Source organism: Mizuhopecten yessoensis, unplaced genomic scaffold (genome assembly GCF_002113885.1).
Source record: "Mizuhopecten yessoensis strain PY_sf001 unplaced genomic scaffold, ASM211388v2 scaffold1359, whole genome shotgun sequence".
Taxonomy (NCBI): Eukaryota; Metazoa; Mollusca; class Bivalvia; order Pectinida; family Pectinidae; genus Mizuhopecten; species Mizuhopecten yessoensis.
In genome coordinates, this window is record NW_018404007.1 from 141,668 (window position 1) to 166,289 (window position 24,622).

The 24,622-nt window shown below is 36.5% G+C and overlaps 1 protein-coding gene across 1 annotated transcript in view; it reads right to left on the reverse strand.

Annotated features, from left to right (window-relative positions):
• LOC110460235 (claspin-like) overlaps positions 1-24,334 on the reverse strand; it is a 31,783-nt gene extending 7,449 nt beyond the window's left edge. The window contains exons 1-29 of the mRNA XM_021513041.1: positions 24,205-24,334; positions 22,688-22,799; positions 21,381-21,481; positions 21,011-21,062; positions 20,591-20,631; positions 20,107-20,158; positions 19,824-19,885; positions 18,988-19,039; positions 18,663-18,697; positions 18,292-18,352; positions 17,937-18,031; positions 17,614-17,707; positions 17,274-17,391; positions 15,160-15,945; positions 14,732-14,844; positions 14,358-14,611; positions 11,857-11,971; positions 11,428-11,661; positions 11,042-11,169; positions 9,504-9,655; positions 8,401-8,522; positions 8,073-8,181; positions 7,211-7,346; positions 5,498-5,625; positions 5,102-5,145; positions 4,296-4,425; positions 3,928-4,049; positions 3,076-3,203; positions 564-630 (exon numbers count right to left, since the gene is read on the reverse strand). Coding sequence (XP_021368716.1) covers positions 564-630; positions 3,076-3,203; positions 3,928-4,049; positions 4,296-4,425; positions 5,102-5,145; positions 5,498-5,625; positions 7,211-7,346; positions 8,073-8,181; positions 8,401-8,522; positions 9,504-9,655; positions 11,042-11,169; positions 11,428-11,661; positions 11,857-11,971; positions 14,358-14,611; positions 14,732-14,844; positions 15,160-15,945; positions 17,274-17,391; positions 17,614-17,707; positions 17,937-18,031; positions 18,292-18,352; positions 18,663-18,697; positions 18,988-19,039; positions 19,824-19,885; positions 20,107-20,158; positions 20,591-20,631; positions 21,011-21,062; positions 21,381-21,481; positions 22,688-22,799; positions 24,205-24,228 — 3,667 coding nt within the window. The 5' untranslated portion in view covers positions 24,229-24,334. The remainder of the gene's footprint in view (positions 1-563; positions 631-3,075; positions 3,204-3,927; positions 4,050-4,295; positions 4,426-5,101; positions 5,146-5,497; positions 5,626-7,210; positions 7,347-8,072; positions 8,182-8,400; positions 8,523-9,503; positions 9,656-11,041; positions 11,170-11,427; positions 11,662-11,856; positions 11,972-14,357; positions 14,612-14,731; positions 14,845-15,159; positions 15,946-17,273; positions 17,392-17,613; positions 17,708-17,936; positions 18,032-18,291; positions 18,353-18,662; positions 18,698-18,987; positions 19,040-19,823; positions 19,886-20,106; positions 20,159-20,590; positions 20,632-21,010; positions 21,063-21,380; positions 21,482-22,687; positions 22,800-24,204) is intronic.
• Between the last annotated feature and the right edge of the window lie 288 nt (positions 24,335-24,622).

Consider the following 24,622-nt stretch of genomic DNA (forward strand, 5'->3'; position numbering starts at 1 on the left):
ATTTTTGTTGACCTTTGTCCATGGAAGGTCCCTGCAAAATTTCATTGAAATTGGTTCAGGGGTTTTGGAGAAGAAGTCGAAAATGTAAATTGTTTACGGACGCACGACGGACAAAAGGCGATTGCAATAGGTCACTTGAGACTTTGTCTCAGGTGACCTAAAAAAGGAAATATATCTCCCGGCTGAAAGGTTGGAAAACTTTAACCGGAGGTTATTAAAACAAGTAAAATTGTTGCTAATAAAAAACGTGGGCTTTCAAAGCAAAATAAATAAAACAAAAAACACTGATCTGATCAGTCTCAAAAAATCTGATGAACTTGAATTTATTTTTGTATTTTTATGTTGAAATTTTCCCAAACCATTTGTTAACTCTATCATACCAACATGAGGAGTCAGGACACTGTTTAGTATCATATTCTCTATAAAAGTATACAAGACATATAACAAGTCAAAACATGGCACACTATATGCAAGTTTAACCCTATAAATGCAACCAAAATTAGTCATTAGTTTTATTTATAATGTCTTTACAGAGACCCTATTTCTTTTCACAACAGACCTACCTCTCCTCTTGAGGAAGACTTTGCCAAACTTGAAGAGCTGACTTTCATCTCCTTCCTTCTCTTGCTCCTGTCAAACCAAACAAAGACAACATTTTGTGAATTAGCAATAATTAAACCCAGTGATCAGACAGAAAATTGTCTGTGAAGATGTTAGCCGAGTACAGCTGGAAAGACACATTAAGTGCACAACATATAAACATCTCTTTTCTACTAGTTTCAGATGTAGTGTCAAATATGACAATCTTTGAAATCAAAATAGTCCAGGCTAACAATGTTAATCTCTTATCAGTGTTTTATGAGAGGAATAGTGTTTTAGTGCATTGTATGTAAAATTTAGTCTTGTTAAATTCTTTCTGATTCACATATCAATTTTTGTTTGTCCTGGAAATAAACTGGGCTTAGAGCTATAGCGTTTGATGTGACAATATGATTTGATTTTGCCTAGAGTTGTATTCAATTGGCTGCTGCAAATCACTACTGACACAAAACACACCCAGGCCAGTACGTTTGGATTGTGGGCAAGTCAGAATTTTCTGCAGGAACAATACCAACTTATCTACTGTATATATATTACCCTCAGTATTGTATTCTCGGCATACCATTTTTTCTATCAAATATAAAATGGCTTTGTTTCTTTTTTTGGAGAAGCACTGTTTCAGAACGAATTGCCTGAAGGACCAGTGCTTTAGGAAGTTTAGTGTTTTGGTCCTGTTTACTACATGGTTTACAATCACCTTAATGACACATAATGTGTACTGGTAAATTTTTCATTGAAATCTATTGTATGCAAATATGTTAAGAAAGTTGTACAGTAGATTTCGCTTAATATCACTTCCCATTTGTCAGCGAAAAACATGATATTAACCGAAACATGACATAAACAGAATACGTATTTTCTGACGTTTTTCAGCCCTCAAAACCGGAAGTGAACTTAGTCAAATGCCTAAGTGATGTGGCTCTACGAAGAAGATTGTAAAATAAAGATATTTTGTAACTAACCTTATTCTTTACTATAGTTGAAATATAGTATAAGTAAATAAGTATAGAAATAAAGATATTCTTTGTATTTCATTTCAGTATGCAGTTACATTTCATATAGTTAGTAGCAAAATGACGATCAGTATGATCGTAATTATGATTGTTTACTGCAGTAGTGATGTAGGCATACAAATTAGTGTTTGGCTGGTATTCTGCATCAAATTCAATTGTAAACATGAGACTTGGTAAATATTTACCTTTATCTTGATATATATACTGTTCTTTCGCTAGTAACATCTGTTTATAGTTTTATTTCTTTAAATATTTGCTGCAAGTGTGACATCGTTTTCTGCGAGTTTGTCTATCGCACCGTGACTTTTTACATTTGAAACGTAGCATTTCATTGGATGACCTCAATATGCAAATAAGAACACCAGGCAATGATAAAGTCTCGATGCATATTTTATTCACTCATTCTCAGTTACAATGTGTACATTGCTACTGACCAATCAGATGCCGTGTTATGAAATCGGGTTAAACCAGCCGTAAACGAGGGAAGTGAAAAATGTAGGCTTGTTACGATAGTTTGAACAATAAATGAAAACACAAAAGGCAATCTATTTATCACATCGACATTTGGAAAGTGTAATTAAACATAGGTCATAATTTTGCAATGAATACATTCTCGCAGATCACGATTTTACACCAGCAGCATACGGTAGAATTACGACAACACCATGTCGGCGTCGTACGTGGGTTATTTGAGATTCAAAACAAAGACAATTTTATCGTATTGTACGTGAACCTTGGTCAAACTTAAATAATTTAAGAAACTTATTGTTTGAAAGACACTCTTTATTTTAATCTCATTCAACATTTGTCATATTTTACGGAAGACCGTCCACTTGTATGCCTACTTCACGACAACGTAAATTCATATCTGGATACGAGCTGTAATGGAAGATAGTACACCTGTTAGTTGACTTGGCATTACAAAAGTTTACAGATGTAAGACTGTCCTAGCTACCCAACCACAGGTGAAAATCCTGTTAACAAGTATGTAAGGTCAACCTATTGTTTAACAGTCAGCCAGGTGTAACCTATTGTTTGACAGTCAGCCAGGTGTCAAAAAATACCCCGTTAGGGCGCGGCGTTGTTTACATAACGCGTCCAGGTGTGACGGAAGGTCCCCGGGGGCATTTATCAAGAGTCATTACCGCCATTTACCTGTATTTTTTTTGTGACAGTGGCCAAAATAAAGTGATATTAAGAGAAGTCGACATAAAATCAGGTGATAATAAAAGAATTGAATTGCATAGATTATATAGCAGGAAAAACGGTGCATCATGATATTAAGCGACGTGATATTAAGTGAAATGTACTGTATTGACAGGGTGGTTTTTTTTTACAAAAAGGGGCCAAACTTTGCAAATACATGTAATAGGAACTTGAACAACATTATTTATATACATAACTTTACATATAGCTTGTGTTCGTGCCAATAGCAGAAACGAAATGCAACATGAAAACTCACCATTTGTTCCTTGAGCCATTTCTCTCGTTCAAATCGTTCTTTCCTCCATCTGAGTTCATTCTCCCCCTCTTCATCTTCCTTCTCCCCCTCAGACTCACTTCCAAACATGTCTTGTTGAGTGTCATCATCTACACACAAAAAAAATGTTGAACAGGAAGTCATCCTACCTCAATAGCACAGCATTTAAGTCACCATCTGGCAGCCTTTATCAATGACTACCATACTTTTCCATTTGTAATGGAGGTGGGCAGAGAATTTCTCCTGAGCAAATCATAAATTTGGGCAAATAATTGCATACTATGTTCACAGCAAATCATTGAATCCCAACTAAAATCTGTTTACCACTACTATGGTCCCAATGAGTTGGACTGATACATGATACACAAGATCCTATACATAACCTTACAGACACGCGACATCAAGATTCAGTCACTTGGTAAAGGGTTTGGTTTGGTTTAGTATTGTTTAACGTCCTATCAACAACTATGGTCGTTTAAGGATGGCGTTCCCTGTGTGCAAGATGCGTGCGTGTAGTGTATGCGTGTGTGTTTTAGGAGGCTGCGATATATTCATGTTTGTCTTCTTGTGATAGCGCGAAACTGATGCCGACTTTATAGTGCTACCTCACTGAAACATACTGCCGAAGACACCCAGCAGGTACTTACTCCTGTCCTAGTTCAAGGTACTATATATACAACCAGATACCTATGGCCCTTACAATCCCCTGCTCAAATTATCCTTGGTAGTTTACATAACTATTATGTGAATAAAGTTCATGTCATAGAATCATTATTTAGCAACACAGATGGATTCCCTTAATACTGTTTACTAATGCTATCCTCTTATACCTACCAATGTCCCTCCACCTGAACTGTCGTTTGCGCCCTGCCCCCTCCGAGTGAAGGTCCCCGTCCTGCAGGTACATCTCCTGAAAGCGCATCAATTCACGCTTATCCTCATCGATCAGCTGCTTCCTGGAGAGTAAAAACAGGAGGTAAAACTAACACCAATATTGTCACCTTATACAACACAAATGCAGAATAGGCCTAGTTTATTTAATTAGTATAAACTGTATTATCTTTGTTGGCTTTGGATCTTCAGAAATAAACACTAGAGAATGTCTGTTAGACATATATGCCCAGCACAGAAGATGGCAGTTAATAAAGAGAGTATAGTGACACGCTAATCAAGCATCTTTACCCATTCTCAGGAATACTTACAAGTGGGCACGGCCGACTTGATTACGGAGCTCCTCCTCTCCTACAGTCACATCTTTGTCCCCCTCTTCCATCTCCATGAAGTCGTCCTCTTCAGCAATATCCAAGTTTTCGTCACTGTCATACTCACTTCCTGTTAATCACAAAAGAGTTACGTTCTCCATTTGCATAATATTCATACTGAAATCTTACGAAGTCATTAGTTATAGCATAAACTGACAACCAATGAGTATTCCTATAAGCTCTGCAGACAGCAAATATATAAACAATGCCAGGTTTTACTAAACAGGTTTATTTCCCCCTTGTTTGACTCTTCCCAAAAGTAAAGACAAATTATGTACATTTTTTTATGTCATAATTAACAAGAGGCCCATGGGCCTAAACGGTCACCTGAGTCCTACAGTATTTATTTTTGTTGTTGAAATATGTACCAATTTGAGTACAAAATAGTTCAGTATAACGTAAACTCAAGTTTGTCAGGTCCATGAGTCAATCATTCCTACAAAGTTTCAGTTCAATCGGCCCAGCAGAACTTGACTTTAAGTTTGAAATAGTTTTTCAAAATGGCGGCTGTGGCGGCCATATTGGATTTCTGATCGACCCGAAAAATAACAACACTTGGTCAGGGAGATGTCAGTAACCTTCCCATGAAATATTAATGAAATCCCTTTGCCAGTATTTCAGCTTAAGTTGAAAATGTAAAATGTTAACGGACGACAGACGAAGATGGATAGCAATAGGTCACTTGAGCTAAAGCTCAGGTGACCTAAAAATCAAAATTTAATTTTTGAATTATATCTGGTTATTACCTGACAGTTCGGCTTCCTCATCTACAAAATCTTTCCTGATAAGTCTATAAATGTGAAAATAAACAAAGATTAGTTAACTGAAAAGACTGATGAAACCAGGTTTAAAGTACATTGTAATGTAATTGTAATGTAATGTATTATATTTATCAGTATAATAACTTTCATTAACCACGTCAGGCAGCAGAGACTGGACTGACTCACAGGACAAATAAGAGACTTTGGTAATATATTCAAATGATTAATTCAATCAGGTCACACATCTTATCTAGATTCGTAAATCTGAGGGAAAATTTAAGATTTCAGAGTTAAGCAAATCATGGAATGATTTGAGAATCTACCTGTGTTTATTGCCATCAGTAAACCTAATATCCACGTTAGTTTATTTCCTGTACCTACCCATGTTTATTGCCAGCAGTAAAGCCAGTAAACTTGCTAGGAGCCTCCCCATCTACTTCATCTCCACTGTCCTCGATATTATCTGTGTCATTTCCTTCTCCTGCATCTTCATCGTCACTCAGTTCATTCTGTAGAAAAGCAGTCAACATTAGACCAAAAACAACAAAATGCAGAGAGCAGTCAACATTAGACCAAAAACAACAAAATACAGAGAGCAGTCAACATTAGACCAAAAACAACAAAATACAGAGAGCAGTCAACATTAGACCAAAAACAACAAAATACAGAGAGCAGTCAACATTAGACCAAAAACAACAAAATACAGAGAGCAGTCAACATTAGACCAAAAACAACAAAATACAGAGAGCAGTCAACATTAGACCAAAAACAACAAAATACAGAGAGCAGTCAACATTAGACCAAAAACAACAAAATACAGAGAGCAGTCAACATTAGACCAAAAACAACAAAATACAGAGAGCAGTCAACATTAGACCAAAAACAACAAAATACAGAGAGCAGTCAACATTAGACCAAAAACAACAAAATACAGAGAGCAGTCAACATTAGACCAAAAACAACAAAATACAGAGAGCAGTCAACATTAGACCAAAAACAACAAAATACAGAGAGCAGTCAACATTAGACCAAAAACAACAAAATACAGAGAGCAGTCAACATTAGACCAAAAACAACAAAATACAGAGAGCAGTCAACATTAGACCAAAAACAACAAAATACAGAGAGCAGTCAACATTAGACCAAAAACAACAAAATACAGAGAGCAGTCAACATTAGACCAAAAACAACAAAATACAGAGAGCAGTCAACATTAGACCAAAAACAACAAAATACAGAGAGCAGTCAACATTAGACCAAAAACAACAAAATACAGAGAGCAGTCAACATTAGACCAAAAACAACAAAATACAGAGAACAGTCAACATTAGACCAAAAACAGTCAACATTAGACCAAAAACAACAAAATGCAGAGAGCAGTCAACATTAGACCAAAAACAACAAAATACAGAGAGCAGTCAACATTAGACCAAAAACAACAAAATACAGAGAGCAGTCAACATTAGACCAAAAACAACAAAATACAGAGAGCAGTCAACATTAGACCAAAAACAACAAAATACAGAGAGCAGTCAACATTAGACCAAAAACAACAAAATACAGAGAGCAGTCAACATTAGACCAAAAACAACAAAATACAGAGAGCAGTCAACATTAGACCAAAAACAACAAAATACAGAGAGCAGTCAACATTAGACCAAAAACAACAAAATACAGAGAGCAGTCAACATTAGACCAAAAACAACAAAATACAGAGAGCAGTCAACATTAGACCAAAAACAACAAAATACAGAGAGCAGTCAACATTAGACCAAAAACAACAAAATACAGAGAGCAGTCAACATTAGACCAAAAACAACAAAATACAGAGAGCAGTCAACATTAGACCAAAAACAACAAAATACAGAGAGCAGTCAACATCAGACCAAAAACAACAAAATACAGAGAACAGTCAACATTAGACCAAAAACAGTCAACATTAGACCAAAAACAACAAAATGCAGAGAGCAGTCAACATTAGACCAAAAACAACAAAATACAGAGAGCAGTCAACATTACACCAAAAACAACAAAATACAGAGATTTTACTTGATGGAAGGAATTCAATAAAATGCACTACTCTGTTACGCTCACCTTGTCATTATGATCGAACTTCTCTTCCTCATCACTCACTATCCTGAACTCCTCCTCCTCCTCCTCTTCATCATCATCATCTAATGGCAACTTGCGCTTCATTCCTGTCTTCTGTGAATCCTGAGGCATTTTACCACTGGAAGCATAAAGTTTTTTCTGTAACATCGCAACATGGATGTAAAGTGTTCCACCATTTTTTTTTATCTAAATGCTCCCTATTTTCACATGACGCTTAGTACACAAATATGTACCTAGAACAACACATTGTGACCATAAAATCAGTATTTTTACCTCAATGGTTTGAAAGTGCAGTGGATAGTGTACTCACCATTCACCGCAGTGATCTGGGTTAAATACCCCGAAATAGACATGAATGTATGGAGTCGCCTAAAAGACCCTGGGTACTAGTATTCTCCAACAACTTCAGTTTCCTCCCATATTAAGACACCCAACCCCTTACCCAAGCAAACAACAATGATTAACATTATAGACTCGTTCCATAATTGTTGTAAAAAAACAGTTGTACTATTTTCACACGATAATAACCTCTTAAATCAACTACAGAACCATAACAAAGTTCAACAAAAATGAAATGTAACTGAGTTTTGAATAAATAAAACTAACAAGTTTGATATCAAATCACTGCTTAAATGTACATTATTATAGTTACAACATAATATTCAATGGAAAAATCATAAATTATAGAGTGTATAATGTTTTAATTTCTTGCATTCTCATGATTTACCCGTTTTATGTAAAATAAATATGGAGATAACCCATTCACCCAGCTGTTTCGGCAGACACTTTAAAACGTGATAATCCAAACACTTCAAAAGCTCTTGTCAACAAAGTTTCCTCGTACCTGCCAGCGAATTGTCCGGAGCAGAGCCCCAGCAGTTCGTCCATGTTGCCCTGTGTTTGCTGGGTTCCAAACAGACTCTTACAGGACTTCTTATCCTCACTCTGAGTAGCTGTCAACATTAAGGGGTGAGCTTCATCAAATAAAATCAATTCTCAAACCAAGCAACATTTCTTGTCGAGTTGGTATCAATACAATATTTGTATGAAATTCATGAATCAAATGAAACTTATTTTATGAACTATCAGGTTATCGAGTGGTCTGTGTCAAAACAACTGATGCCATATTTGAGTCCTCCACATACAGTATTATCAATACAATTTCCACTCACCACCAAATCGTCCTGAGCAAAGCCCTAATAGTTCATCCATGTCAGATGACTCTGCATTATCTGTGTTACCTAGAGTAAATGAACGCACGTTTTTCTTGCCTGTTGATCCAACCTTCAAAAACCTGAAATAAAATGTACATCAAAATTTATCAGGAAAATATCAAGTTTTCATCATGTACCCATGCCAACCTTTTGAACAAAATTGGTAAAAACTGGAATCCGTTCAATTATAAAACGTAGAAGGGTCTTGGTACCAGCAAGTAATAGTCAAAACAAACTACATTGTCTTCTACATGATGTATTTATATCAGGCAGGTTCTATAGTAAGACTAAAACAGCATCCACCACTGATAACAGTGGGTCAGTCTTACGGGTAGACTTAACCACCAATGTCTAACACAATGTCCACCACTGATAACAGTGGGTCAGACTTACATGTAGACTTAACCACCAATGTCTAACAAAATGTCCACCACTGATAACAGTGGGTCAGTCTTACGGGTAGACTTAACCACCAATGTCTAACAAAATGTCCACCACTGATGACAGTGGGTCAGTCTTACGGGTAGACTTAACCCCCAATGTCTAACACAATGTCCACCACTCATAACAGTGGGTCAGACTTACGGGTAGACTTAACCACCAATGTCTACCACAATGTCCACCACTGATAACAGTGGGTCAGACTTACGGGTAGACTTAACCACCAATGTCTAACCCAATGTCCACCACTCATAACAGTGGGTCAGACTTACGGGTAGACTTAACCACCAATGTCTACCACAATGTCCACCACTGATAACAGTGGGTCAGACTTACGGGTAGAGTTAACCACCAATGTCTAACACAATGTCCACCACTGATAACAGTGGGTCAGACTTACAGGTAGACTTAACCACCAATGTCTAACAAAATGTCTACAAGTTCTCAGGGAGGATTTACCATCCACTTTAGTCCCCCAGCTATACTGACTGTAAGTATCTATCATACTAGCTTGATGGGAAGATTTAACCAGACTATCTCTTAGCTTTTTAGGTAGATTTAGCTGTCAGCACCTGACACTTTACTATGGAGACTTCCAGCGAGTCCTGTAATAGACTTACCCATCAGCATCTAACATTTGTGATTGAGAATCCTCCAGGTAGAAGAGGGGCATCTCACTCTGTGTCTGTGTCGGCGGCAGGGCTTGGTTGTTGCCATAAAGATCCTGGGAGTCTTCAATGGGTGGGGGCAGGTTCATGCGCTTTTTCTGTGTCTGTACATCACACAATGTCAAAGTTGATATTAAGAGTTAATGACATGACACCACTATTGTTTGGGAAATTTAACTGAGCAAAAGAGAATATAACTGAACAGTTGGGGGTTTCTAGTGAACAAGGAATCTTTACTTATATCCTTTAAACATTTTTTGCTAAGTGCTCTTATTTACATTATTAGCTAATTATTATGAAACATGAATGTTCAGTACTATAGGAAGTGGTGTGCTTGCAATTTCTTCCCAATTTTGAAATCTTTGAAAGGAGTTATGCCGTTTCCCTGATTGTTATGAAATGAAGTGATCAGTAACCTAGCACTAGGGAGCAAATGTATGTGGGGAAGAGGGGTCAGCGAAAGTGTTTTTTTCTCGTATACACTACTAGTAAAATATCTAAAACAACAGGCATCACTCACCTGGTATTAATCTCACACTTGTAATCTTAAAAGTGGACTAAAATATAGCTACAGGCAAAATATCAGTGTTTTATTCATAAGAACCTATTAAAAGATTTAAACATATGACACCTGTGACCTTGAATGTCGAACAAGGACATTATAATATTAGGTTGAACAGAGTTTATAGTCTTCCAACCCAGCATGCTTCTGGAAAAATATCATTACCCAGGACCTTTTCGTTATACAGAACAAATCATTTAAAGATTTAAACATATATTGACCACTGTGACCTTGAATATGGGCGGAGCTCATACACTTGGTAGTCCTTCATCCCAGCATGTTACTAGCATTATCCTAGGCCTCTTGGTTATTCAGAAGAAGTTGTTTAACTGTTTTTAACATATTTGACCCCTGTGACCTTAGATATAAGTCAAGGTCATTTATTTGAACAAACTTGGAAGCCCTTCATCCCAGCATGTTACTGGCCAAATATCATCACCCTAGGTCTCTCGGTTATTCAGAAGAAGTTGTTTAAAAGATTTTAACATATTTGACCCCTGTGACCTTGAATATAAGGCATGGTCATTTATTTGAACAAACTTAAAAGCCCTTCATCCAAGCATGTTACAGGTTTAATATCATCATCCTAGGCCTCTTGGTTATTCAGAAGTTGTTTAAAAATTTTAACATATTTGACCCCTGTGACCTTGAAAATTGATGAAGGTCATTTATTTGAACAATCTTGGTAGCCCTTCATCCAAGCATGCTTCTGGCCAAATATCATCACCCTAGGCCTTTTGGTTACTGAGAAGAAGTTGATTAAAGTAAAAAGTTGACGCCGGACGGGCGCCGCACCATGCCATAAGCTCACTTGGCCCTTAGAGCCAGGCGAGCTAAAAGTATTGGTTGACTCGAGTAATAAACAAATCAAATGTGCGAATTAAATACCTTACACATAGAACAATTTTCATGAAACTACCAAACTTACTGGGGAAGTTGACATGGAAGCCAGGTGTTTGGAGAAGGGAGAGAACTCCTCCACTGCCCGCGACTCCTCCAGACTGTGGGGTACTAGAAAATGAGAGGCTGACACCCCTGTTTCAATACTCTTTGCATCTGAAAAAAATTCCGTAAATAAGCTGTAATATACTAAAGCTATCAAGAATATTAATTTTCACTGTGTGGAATATCAACGGATAGCATAAACATTTTGAGCACAAACGAATACCTTTTATCAACACATTGATTAAAGATTTCAGTGCAGTGCAGGTATTCTAGATATATAACAAATTATTTTTGGTTTGTTATAAAATTAACATAGTCTCTTTCAGTCAATAATACTTTGAGCAAAACACTACAGATTTTAAATTGCACCTGTGGACTTCTGGTCGTAGTCTACCACCCCAGACGACTGCTGGACATTGTCTGCGACACCAGACGACTGCTGGACATTGTCTGCGACACCAGACGACTGCTGGACATTATCCACCTCTTTGGCGGATCGCTGGGCACAGTCCATCGAACAGGCTACAGCATTACTGTCTTCGTCATCGCTGATCTGCAGGACTCTGCTTTTCTTCTTGGTTGACATAGCCTTCACTACCTCTTCTAAAAAACATCATAATCAATATCAGTTAAGTACATTATTGTAGAAATCTTTTCCTTAATTCAGATCTTATAACACATATTTCACAATTCTTTCTAACAAATATATTATAAACATGAATGTATTTTTTTACTTAACCTATCTAATATTTACTAAAGAAATTTCCCAGCTACAGATATAATTTTACAGTTGAATACCTTCTTTTTCCTCTTCTTCCTCATTGTCGGACAACTGTAACTTAAGATTGAGATCACCATCCTCTTTCTCGCTTTCCTCATCTTCTTCAGCCTCATCATCCATGAACGGATTCTTCTGGAATAACAAATATAAATTGATTTTATACATTCTGTATGTAACATAGATAAATCTGCTAAGGCCTGTAGCATTAAGAAAGACATCCCCCTGGGTGTTTAGACAATGAATAATATCCTAATCTGTCTGTGGTTCTGGTCTTGTTATTTTCGTATCTATTGGTGATGGTATTTCTATACCTTGGCTTGAAATAATTATATATGGGGATATGATATGGAATTTTCTTGATGAACAAAAGTAAATCTGTGCTCTGTAAAGCGTATGTCCTGAAACATCGTGAGGATCACCATTAGGCCAACTAAAACAAAGAAGGAAATATTTGCACACAGAGGCACTTTTTGTCAATCTTGAGTGGTGACACAATGTCTGACTATGGAACACACGAAGTAAAAGTTTCATCAATAAGTCAGAAACTAGTGCCTACATTTGGGATAAAGCCTATGCAGTTTCACCGCACCAAATTATCCATTTTACTGCATTAATACTCTGTCAAGATACTTTGCCTGACAGTCAAATTAATAGTTAAGGATTGACAATTTTCTGTGTCATAAGTTAATTATTAGTAAACTCCATGTTAACAAAATTTGTACTTGATTAATCTGACAAAAAATAGAGCGGGAAGCCACAGGCATACTAATACCTCTGTTCAACTAATGAAGGTTTTAATGTCTCAGCCAATTTGAGGCTATAGCAGCCATTTTGAATTCCAAAATATAAAAGTTGATCTTAAGTATATGTCCCCTAATAGGCTATACATCACCTCCACAAAGTATCAAATTGCATGTAGTTGGCCCCACAGAACTCAAGTTATAACCATTATTGTCTCGGCCAATAAGAAGGCCATGGCGGCCATCCTTAGTGCAAAAACAACAAGAGGCCCATGGGCCTTAACGGTCACCTGATATATTTATACAGAGAGTTGATTTCGTTTTTAACATGAACAGAAATATTATTCAAAGTGACAAAAAACAATAAAACCACCTTATTCAATATCAAGCATACAGATTTCAGACTAAAAAGGATTTGAAACTAGCACCTCTGATTCTAAACAAGGAAAATGAAGAAATTTTAGCACACTGACTCCCTTGAGCCCCACCCTACAGCCCTTGGGGGTAGGGCTGGCTCAAAATTTTCAAAGTATCAAACTGTCAACTCAAGGTTATAATTCCAATCAAGTTATTAACATGTAATATTCAAAGTATCATTTGCCATTATAAACCATAATAAATTTTGCCCCCCCCCCCCCCCCCTCCTTCCCCAGGGGGTAAACGTGAGACCCTAGGGTCATAAACCTTAAGACCCTTCCATCTATGAAGAGTATTTGATTCTACCATATCTGGGTCTTGAGAAGAAGATTTTTGAAATTTCAGTCAATTCAACCCTTTTTGGCCCCACCCATCAGCCCCTGGGGGTCAGTCAGGGCTCATAGGTGCATACTATCAAACTGCTACCTAATACTGATAATGCTAACCCAAATTGAATTACTTCCAATGGAAATTAAACAAATGTTGGTCCAAAATGTGATTTCCCTATATAAACTATAGTAAAGTTTACCCCCTCCCCAGGGGGAAACGTGAGACCCCAGGGTCAAGAAATTCACAATTTCGGTAAAGCACCTTAAGACCCTTCCATCTATGAAGAGTATTTGATTCTACCATATCTGGGTCTTGAGAAGAAGATTTTTGAAATTTCAGTCAATTCAACCCTTTTTGGCCCCACCCATCAGCCCCTGGGGGTCAGTCAGGGCTCATAGGTGCATACTATCAAACTGCTACCTAATACTGATAATGCTAACCCAAATTGAATTACTTCCAATGGAAATTAAACAAATGTTGGTCCAAAATGTGATTTCCCTATATAAACTATAGTAAAGTTTACCCCCTCCCCAGGGGGAAACGTGAGACCCCAGGGTCAAGAAATTCACAATTTCAGTAAAGCACCTTAAGACCCTTCCATCTATGAAGAGTATTTGATTCTACCATATCTGGGTCTTGAGAAGAAGATTTTTGAAATTTTAGTCAATTCGACCCTTTTTGGCCCCGCCCCTCAGGCCCCTGGGGGCGTAGGACTAAACCGGCAACTATTTTTGTTGACCTTTGTCCATGGAAGGTCCCTGCAAAATTTCATTGAAATTGGTTCAGGGGTTTTGGAGAAGAAGTTGAAAATGTAAATTGTTTACGGACACACGACGGACGACGACGGACAAAAGGCGATTGCAATAGGTCACTTGAGACTTTGTCTCAGGTGACCTAAAAAGCTGGTCATTTGGTAAAACAAACAACTAACAGTTGAGGTATCATATTTCATAATTTTTACCTGTAACAAAACTGTCTGGATTATTGAGGTTCTATTACACTTGTATTAATTACTTTTCTTGTTATTTTACCTCTCTTGGTTCCTCATCCTGCTCCAATTCTTCATCAGCATCTCCAAACTGTTCTTCAAAGTCGTCATCTTCAACATCTGTGTCGGAATGGTCAGACATTTCTGCCTCATCATCTAGTAAAGCCTCCTCCTCATCTCCCTCAAAGCCTGCCTCATTGTCCAAGTCATAAACCTGCTGGTGCTTCAACCGATTCTTCTCCCTTTTCTGAGCCATCACCACCGACAGTTGAGACTTAAGAGCCAGTAGCTTTGCTCCTATAAGACAATGCAATTTGATAAGACTTTACAATAGTGAAAGAATTCTACAGTAAAATTATTGATGAATGTGATTCTGAGCAATACTTTTTGGTCCATTTCAGCAGACCTAGAACTAACCTGGCGTGTCCAGTTTGAGAAGAGGGTTATCCTCAATGGGTGTGGCATGGTATGTGAATGTGCTTTCCTTCAGTTCCTCACGGTCAGGGGCCATTTTTTCTTTTTGTACAACACTGTAAAAGTAAAATATTTCATCACTACCTTGAGCTTGGAACGAAAACTAAGTTTGTTTTATTTCTATTAACAAATCAACTGGCCATTCATCTGCTTTAATATGAGATATTTGTTATTAAAGTATCAAACATAAATTGATATCAAGGCAAGTCTATGATTACTAGTCCTAAACCAATGTATTGTGCTTGTCAGAGGTTTTTCTCCTGGTACTCCAGCTTCCCCAACTACCAAAACCTGGTATATCCTTAAATGACTATAGCTGTTAATAGGATGTAAAACACAAATAAACCAAACCAAATCAAGGAAAAATTTACCTGATCTGAACATCCTGATCAGATGTCTTCTTTTCTTTCTTTTGTGAATGTCTGAGAAACCTCTCCATAAATATTGACATTTCTCTATTTTTGGGGGTGGAGCCTCCACTGTCCTCATCCAGACTGATGAAAGAGTTGGGTCCTCCACTTAAGCGAGGGAGGGACGACAGGTCACCAAGTGTCCCCCGGTTAGCCAGCTTTGTACTTGGTGTGTCCTCTTTGTTTGACACTTCAGTATCCACATCTCCACTAACAGCACTACTAGGTTGGTCTGTGGTGTCACACACCTCCATGGCACAGCTGTCCTTACACAAGTCCTGCTCACACACATCGGAATCTGGTTTTTTATTCGAGTCTTCAATACCTTGAAGTTCGAATGACGACTCCATTTTGAGCTTCTCTACTTTATTGGTATTTGTTGTTTCTTCCTCTATAACTAAGTCTGGTAATTCATCGAAGTCAAGGTTGCTGGGTTCCTTTTGAAGTTCCCCAGATTGTCCACATGTTGACTTACTCTCAGATTGTCCACATGTTGACTTACTTTCAAGACAACTATCACTGTGACCAGGTTTGTCCCTATGTGACTGAAGATCTGGCAGACTGTCATTGTCACTGTCTGCCCCTGTGTGTGGTACCCCAGTTTCTGTAGGCTGAGCACTGTCCGATATGTCAGCAGTTTGCCTATCTACCGACAGATCTACCTCCATACCCTGGCAATCAGTGGATGATAACTTTGGACTGGAAAATCTGGTTTTAGATAAAACTTCCTCACACAACTGTGCTTTACTGTCAAAATGAAACAAAATACTGTATACAAATATGCTTTTTACTCCCAAAACAAGAGATCTCAGATGGATCTTAGGCAGTCATATCGCAAATCACATTGCAATTCAACTTGACCAAAATCAAAACGTTTTGCAAACAAGTTTCAAAGATACATTAATTTCAAACAATACTTATTGGTTCATTTATGACCCTATAAATATATATATATTTAAATGTATGGGTAATTATTTTCCTAGAATGATGTAATTCTAGTGCATAGATTGTATTTTTTTAGGATAATATCTGTTTTACTGAAATATATTAACCCTTAGGCTGCTATATTGATTTCTATGTAAACGGACACCACTGCTGAATTAATTATTGAAATATAAATTCATTTACTTGATTTTTCAAATGTGCATAACTTGGAAAATATTTGTTATATGTGAAAAAAAGTTATATGAAAATTGTTCGTTGTTGTCTCTAGATTATATTAACGTTTTCAATTCGAAAGTTGCTTCAGTATTTACCTGTACAGGTGGTAATAAAGGTAAGAAAATGTGAAACTTTTAATTAATCGGATTTAAGCAAGAGGAAGATCATTTTAAAATTATTTTCGTTCGCAAATGTGATTAGCAAATGATAACAGAGATTATAAACTTTATTTTTGACATAAGACGCTGTATATTTACACGGAGATTCTCAGGTAAAAAGGTCAGGTATTTCGTCAAGAATTGCATGTGATTTGCTACAGGTTTCAGGTCGCCATTCAATAAATTTACTGTCACAGTCGGCATATAGATATATCTTAGCTACGGTCTAGTTTATGATTAAATCACCGATAAAAAGTTTGAAGAAATAAATCGGCTCAAAACGTATCAATGTCAATGTTCAATTCGGCCTCACCTGCAGACGACATGTGCGCCTCGGTCCGCCGATATTTTCCTGTTTGCGTAGAGCACAAAGCCGTTTACTGGAAAGTTACATATTATGTAACACCGAAGTATTTCCACATCAACCATGCCAAACCCTTTTAAACTTTTATTATCATCGCTTCAATCTACACGTCTGCCATTTTTATGATTTTTTTTCGATTTGAAATTCTCTCGCACACCTTTGGTTATTACTAGGGTACACTGCCGTGAATATCGAAAGTAATGACAAAACAACCAATCAGAAGCCTTCTACTATACGCGTTCGGGTTTGGTATAGCAACAACCCGACTTCACACTTCCTGGCTACCGATCAAAGCCTACAGACCGAGAAACGACTATAGTCGTGCGTAGCACTGACGGCCCGACTTTTCAAAACGACTTGTTGTGCGTAGCAGCCTAAGGGTTAAAACTGACCGTGAGTGACTAGCCCCCTTCAAGGCTTTGTACTGCTGCTGTTTCTGTAAGGCACGACCCAGGAAGTCCTGCAGCGGCCTGGGGCTGGGGTTGTGGTAAGGAATGCTTACACGAGACTCTGTAAAAGTATGTTTGATTCAATTACCTGTAACCATTTAATCAATAAACATTATTCCATAGTTAAAATTAAAACAACATTTCGTTTTTGAAGGTTCAATATATTTTGGTATTGCCAAGAGGTACAGAAATGTTAGAAGAATGAAATATTACTTTCAATCGCAATATTCTGATAATTTGAACTCTTTAAACAGTCAGCCATCTTCAGTACGTAAGCTCTTACCTCTGACCATCCTTTGGGTCTCACTATGTATATTGAGAATGGCCTCCTCTTTTGCCTTCCTTTTGGACCGCACAGTCTCCTTTTTGGCTGCTCCCTGAAAATGAACCATTCACATACAAAAACATCCTTTGCTTCTAAGTTGGAGTTCTTTAATAATATAAAGATATGAAAGCATTAAGGAGAACAAAGACAACTTTTTTTTGCTTCAGAAAAAATATTCCTTTGCTTAGCCAGTTCAGTGAAGAACATTTTTGCATCAAATCACCTGTTTACTGAAGATAATTTGGTCATCGAGTTGGACAAGGAAAAAAAATAATAACTACCTTCTTTAATTGCTTCAACAGTTTTGGGTCGATTGTACTTTCGTCAAAGCCTTCATCATCAGCTTCATCATTGCTACTCTGGGCTGGTTCATCTCCTGTATATAACACATGTAGGTTACATCACCAGGCAACCAGACTACATAAAACATGTAGGGTACATCACCAGGCAGCCAGACTACACTACTTCTTAATACTTATCAGTAAACATAAAATTGTGAATTGAAAACTTAAAACATAAAAAATATCACTGGAAATATTTTATCAGCACTAAAGTAGTATAAAATCATGCAATACAATGTGCATTTATTACCCTGACTAATTCACTTTGGTTTATTTTAGATTATTGAAATCTTACCACTGTCACGATCACTGTCACTCTCAGCATCAAACAAGTCACCATTTCCAAAGTCTGGTTTCTAACGACACAAAAGAAGAGAGTTGTTAGACCAAAAGTCCACATACGATAGAAATATAGACATTTTAACTGACTTTAATTGTAAAGTTTGAAGGAAATGGAAAACAAGGCTAAGATATGAAATTTTCAAGTTCCACTAAATTCAGAACAATTTTGTTTAGAGGAAAAAACTAAGACATTTTTAATTTATCTTAATATTAACATATGTGGAAAAAGGAAAACAATGCTAAGGTATGACACTTTCCAGTTCTAATGAATTCAGACAAATTTGTGACTGTTAACTTGATATATATAGTTTTATATTAGCTTACCTTATGCTCAGAAGTGGATGGCCCAGATTCTGTACCTAAAACATTCAATGGTATTATCAGTCACAGAAAAAACCAGACCTACAAGTTTAAAAATCAACCTGATGTTAAAACAAGAAGAGATTCTACAAGTTCAGTAAAACCAATTTTCTATATTGGCCTCATTTTATCTCAAATTAAAAGTTATGCTTTTTCCGTAGAGTTTGAACACCTACTAATAGTACAGTAACACAAAAATATGTTTTGACAATTTTTGGAATACATGAAGATATGATTAAAAACCTGGTAGTTTCCGAATCTCATTAAAATACCATATAACCACACTAACCTCTGCTTGAGACACTAGAACCATTGCTCGACTCATCCAGGATCGGCAACTTCTGAAAGGTGCAAGTAAGTAAAGTTTAAACCATTCTCAGTTCACACATCACTACTGGATAACATACATGTCAACTATCTCTCTTTGAGTGGAACTGTCTCTCCAACCCCCAATATTTACTATCTGATCCCTCTGAAGGCACAGGACCCTGCCTGGTCCCCTTATCATATAATACTGACCCATGATGTTTCTCTTTAGGGCAATGGTCTACCTTAGAGAACAATGGGAACTTTTTATATCAGTACTACAAATAACATTTTATAACACCTCACAAAGAAGCACTAAATCAGTCAAGTCTTACCTAATTACCCCTAGAACTTACGGCCATCGAACTGAGGTTGATAAAACAGGATGATTAGTTATATGTAACGAGTGTCACTGGTCAGGGTGCTTCTGTGATTGTACTTTTAGAATGCAGCAGTTCGAAATGACACAGGATATGATTTAATTGATTAAGTTTCACAGCAACAAAGAACTGAACTTTTATCTCTCTTTGGGAGTTTGCTGAGAGGGACAAAGAACTGCCACAGGTGGAGAGACAGAATATTTTAAGATATCATAATATAATACCAACACTGCCCACCTTATATACTGTATTTATGAATGGTCTTTGTTCCATAAATGTCCACCAATTCAAGTATCCCAAAATATTTGTTTTCATTTTTATTGGTCAGATAGAGCAAGATGAAAAAGTTGATGTAATGGCTGTATTAGGTTAAAGGAATCAGTCTATATAACAAAATTTAGTAATACTTGGACCGACAAGATATTTCAATTGTCCATACCTTTCTCTTCTTCTGTGCGACAGCCTTTAGTGACTCGTTGTCACTACTCTCACTGTCAGAATCTGGAACATGTGATCAATTATACAATTAAACATTTGATGGGGCTTGATTTTTATGAATTCAGAATTACCTGCAATGACTTCAATACAACGGATAGTGGAGCCTTTAAATGTCCATAGCAATTATCAAACATCTTTCTCTAAATGTGGGTTTATAGAATAGGCATATATGAAACCCGTTGACAAATACTTTCCAAGTAAAGATGTAAGGAAAAAGTATTTACCTTCATCAGTATCATTAGAGTTGAGAACAGCATCCAAAACTTCCTCTGCTGTCTGTAACAGTCACATACAGTGTTAAATGTCACCAGAATATTTGTAGCAGGAAAAGCTCAGTCCAGTACTTATTTTGTTAGTTATTGTCAAATAAAAAATTTAGAAATATTATTGTTCGTAAACATGGCTATTATTGTCACAGTGCCAGGTATCAAATTTGTGAATTTTGCTACAAGGTGAAGCAACAAATTCAACACAATAAACATTTTTTTTAGTCTGACAAGTGACACTAGACATATATTTTACAATTACCAAATCGCAAATTCAACACTGTATTCAAAATTTAGTCATTTTGAATTTTAAAGCATCCTATCCAGTACAGTAAATTCTGTAATAGCACTTACTTCCCACTTTCAGATTGATCATTATATTTTTTAAGTTTTTGATCTTTTTACCATAATGTAGCAAATTGAGACCCATTATTGTACTTACTTTTTCAACCTTGTTTTTGTTTTTCGACTCATCTGAAGGACCTGCAAGAATTGTTAAAACATTTAAGTGAGATTGATACTCCAACTGCCTTATACAAGAATGCTATTTTCTTCATTTTTATTCACATACTATCTGTTTTAACTAATGAAAACAGGAAAAGCAAAATTAAGTTCTGGGAATATGCATGGACTTTATTTTTACTCCTATTTCCTGAATACTGTTTTTATAATTTTATTTGCTGTCATTTTAATATTAAATGATTTTTCAAAAATATGGACATTTTTAAAAACAAATCATATACATGTAGTGGATTTATACAAGTTAAGTAGGTTGTTTGTAATGTTTGTGATCATTCACATAAAGGACAGTTAAGAAGGAAATGAACATCTTTTTGTCAGGAAATCTGCTCAGGTAACATACCAGGAATGGAGGAATCCTCCTCCTCCTCCTCATCATCCAATATTGTCTTCATCTATAAAAGCAAAGATTTAGTGATTTACATTACTGCTAAGTCCCACAGTCCCATTAATGAGTTTACATGTGATTATTTCTCAGACAAGATATTGTTGAACAAGCTTAGTCACTGTCATTGTGTATTTTTAATTAACCGACAAAAAGCACTGGTCGCCCTTTTCGCACAAAAGACTGAGCAAGAGACAAGCCCAAATATGTAACTCTGAGGGAAAATTATTATATGTTTACTAAAATAATCATATGTTCTCTTTTTGTGTCCACCTTTATAAGTTCACATCCACATATTTACAGGGAGCCTTTACACTAAAACACTTACTCTCTTCTTTGGCTTTATTGTAATGTCTTCGTCATCACTATCGTCACTGTCTTCTAATCGTAGAGCAGGATTTTTGTCATTGTCACTTATCTCTCCAGCATCTAAAAAAAAATATATAGACATTCATTTCATTAATGAAATACTATTAATTTGCATTTAGTGTATTTCCAGATCATTTCATTAAATATTCTACAATTAGCAAATGACGACCTTCAATAACTGGAAGGTTATAATTATGTCATAGTGAACAGAAGCATCGCCTTCTAGTAGTTCTGTAAGACAGATCTTAATAAGGTTATAAATGTATAATATAATGTGTGTGCAATGTTTGTCTACATATTTGTCAACTCAACATATTTTGTAGGTATGAATCCCATAGTAATGATACATTGCTCGCATCAACTACGGACCAAAGGCCTTGGTATTCCTAGTCCTAGTTTCTTCCAGTGTTCCCACTGAATTTTATATTTGGGGTATATTTTATTACTTAGTTACATAGGACAATCTTTGAAAACTGGGGGTTGATAACAACCAACTGTTTTGAGGATGAACACGCCTCATTTGGGTTTTTTGGGAACACTGTTCTTCTTGTCTGAATACCATACTTTTGACATATTGACAGATATATCAATACTAATAGATGTCAGGTGTGGGGCCAGAGTGCACTTCCATGTAAAAAACTTGGAATTCTTGAAATTTATGGTGCTGACATAAAAATCTGCTTTACCATATAGCACCTACCTACAGCAACGCATATCAATAAAAAATAATATATTTTCTACGTACATGAACCCAAGTGACCAGTCTCTCATTTTGGTTATATTATTGATGTAAATGGATTTATACGAAGTCTGTTTCGCTATATTACGTACATAAGATTTTTCTGTCCTTTACTCACATGCATCAAAGTATTGTTTAATTTTCCTGAGTTTCTGAAGTACTTCATTGGAATATTATCACTGCACACTAAGTGTGCCTTATAAAACAAGCTATTTGATCAACTTCAGGGTCCTAATGTGGTAGGAAGCTAGAGTATGCGGAGAAAAGCTATGTTTTCTCTTGGTATTCAGTGTTTTTTTGTCTTTACAAAAAAGTACTGAAACATCAAATATTTAGGTATCAAAATTTGCTGGTACCAAAAGTCTAGAATTCATCATTTAAATACAAGTTTCAGAAATGTAATTACACATATAACTTAGCCTAGCTTCCGGGGACATACACATGTGACAACTATAGTAAGATATATACATCTACTTGACAGTTTGTTTTGTACAGTCGCTCAACCATTTGAAGTAGCCATTATTTACTTGTTGTTTCTGATTTGTCCTGTACAGAAGAGTGTTGGCTGTCCTCATCCATTCCTGAGTCAGCCTTCTCTAGTGAGTCAACCTCTTTCACCATCACCTCCACTCCCACAGTCTGCAAAACCAATTGAAACATTTTATTGAAACATTCAATGTAATATTGATGGATTGAGTTGTACATAAACCACAGGAGTTAGTTATTTGTAAGGAATGAAAATTAATCCGGTTTGTTTTGCCAAAAATCCAGTTCACACTACGTTTGTTTCTCCCAATTCTGTTGGCACTGTATATATATAAACATAATTGTGTATTATAAATGTATATATATAAACATAACTGTTTAAAGTTAAATAAATAACATGTTAAATGTTTTTAATGATTAACGTTCCTGTTTTTATGTTTCACAATCAATTTTGTTTAACAGTTCTAAGAACTTATGGTTTATTATAATGTTGTGTTGAGATCTGTATCATCTGTATCAGTACGTTGCAGTACCCGGTTCCGGTTTTTATACAACGGGAGAGAGAGAGCAGCTCAGTTTGATTTTTGGTGCGTTATATAGCACTCTTAAAGGCCTCCAAATTAGGGGCACATACTACGTCATCTTCCAGGTGGTTCCACTCTATAACTGTACGTACGAAGAGTGAGTTTTTATATTGATCACAGTTGTACTTTGGTACTGTATAAGATTTTGTGTTATTTATAACTGATGCTTCCACCACATCATTCGATATATAGTCCGAGAAGTTTCTGGCCTTGATGTTCCTTTTTGGTCTGTTTTTTGTTAGATGTTCAGCTGAAGGTATAGCTGGTATCAACCCCTCAACCACCTTGTACATAAATGTGACCCTCTGTTGTGCTCGCCTGACCTGGAGTGTTGGTAGTTCCGAGTTTCTCCAGCATCCCTGTGATACATCCATCTTCCCTGGATCTGTAGTCATTTGAGATGAATCTGGCTGCCAAGCGCTGTATTCGTTCCAGTTTGTCGGTTTCTTTTTTGGTATAAGGGTCCCAAATAATGGCGCCGTATTCAAGGATGATCGCACTAGGGATATAATCACCTTTGTCTAGTCAAGTCTTTGATGGAGCAGCATACCGTCCGTATGCATGTAGATGGACATTGTGGTACAGGTCTATCATTAAGAAGACTAAGGAAGACTTTAATGTGACTATAAGCACAACACTACTTTAACTGGCTACAAAATAATCAGCCTAAACACTTTTATGGCGAAACAACGACCCCGGGGCGAACATGTAAGCTAAATGATAAGCTTATTTCTTGTAGAGTTTCATTTCTGATCCTCTACACCAGACTCCAAATAGTACATATTAATTACAAAGTTATAATGTTCATATATTACGATTTTTGTCCATGTTATTGAATAGCGAGACGGAGAGTTTCTAATTTTATTATTGTTGTCGCGCGTTGTTTACATTTTGCAGAAGACTGATTCAGGATTTTTTTAATCGGATAAAAAGCAAAGCTATTACAGCGTTCCTGGATATATTATTAAACCTACCTCTGTGTTCTGTGGCTCCTCCATAGTGTTGATTTTTCTTTCTTTTTTCTTCTTCTGCAATTTTGTTTACTGTAAAAGAACCATCGACGAATGTCTACAGTCTACTTCCATTTCTCATTTCGCGCGTTATTGCTACGCATGTGCGAGTTTAACTTCCGGGCTCCTTGCCTTTGTGTGGCCGATGCAGTTGTTTCAACATTTATTACAAAATTGTTTAAAACTCTCTACTATAATAAGCGTATATGTCTGTAAACTTATTAAATGCGATTCTTATGATTTTTCTTTGACTGTACAAGATGCATGAAACTTTATTTAGGGTCGCAAACATATCAAAAGAAAAATTATGTAAAAGGGAGATAATAACATACATAAAAATCGGCTCAAACGTTATCACATAGATACTCGACACTATAGTAAT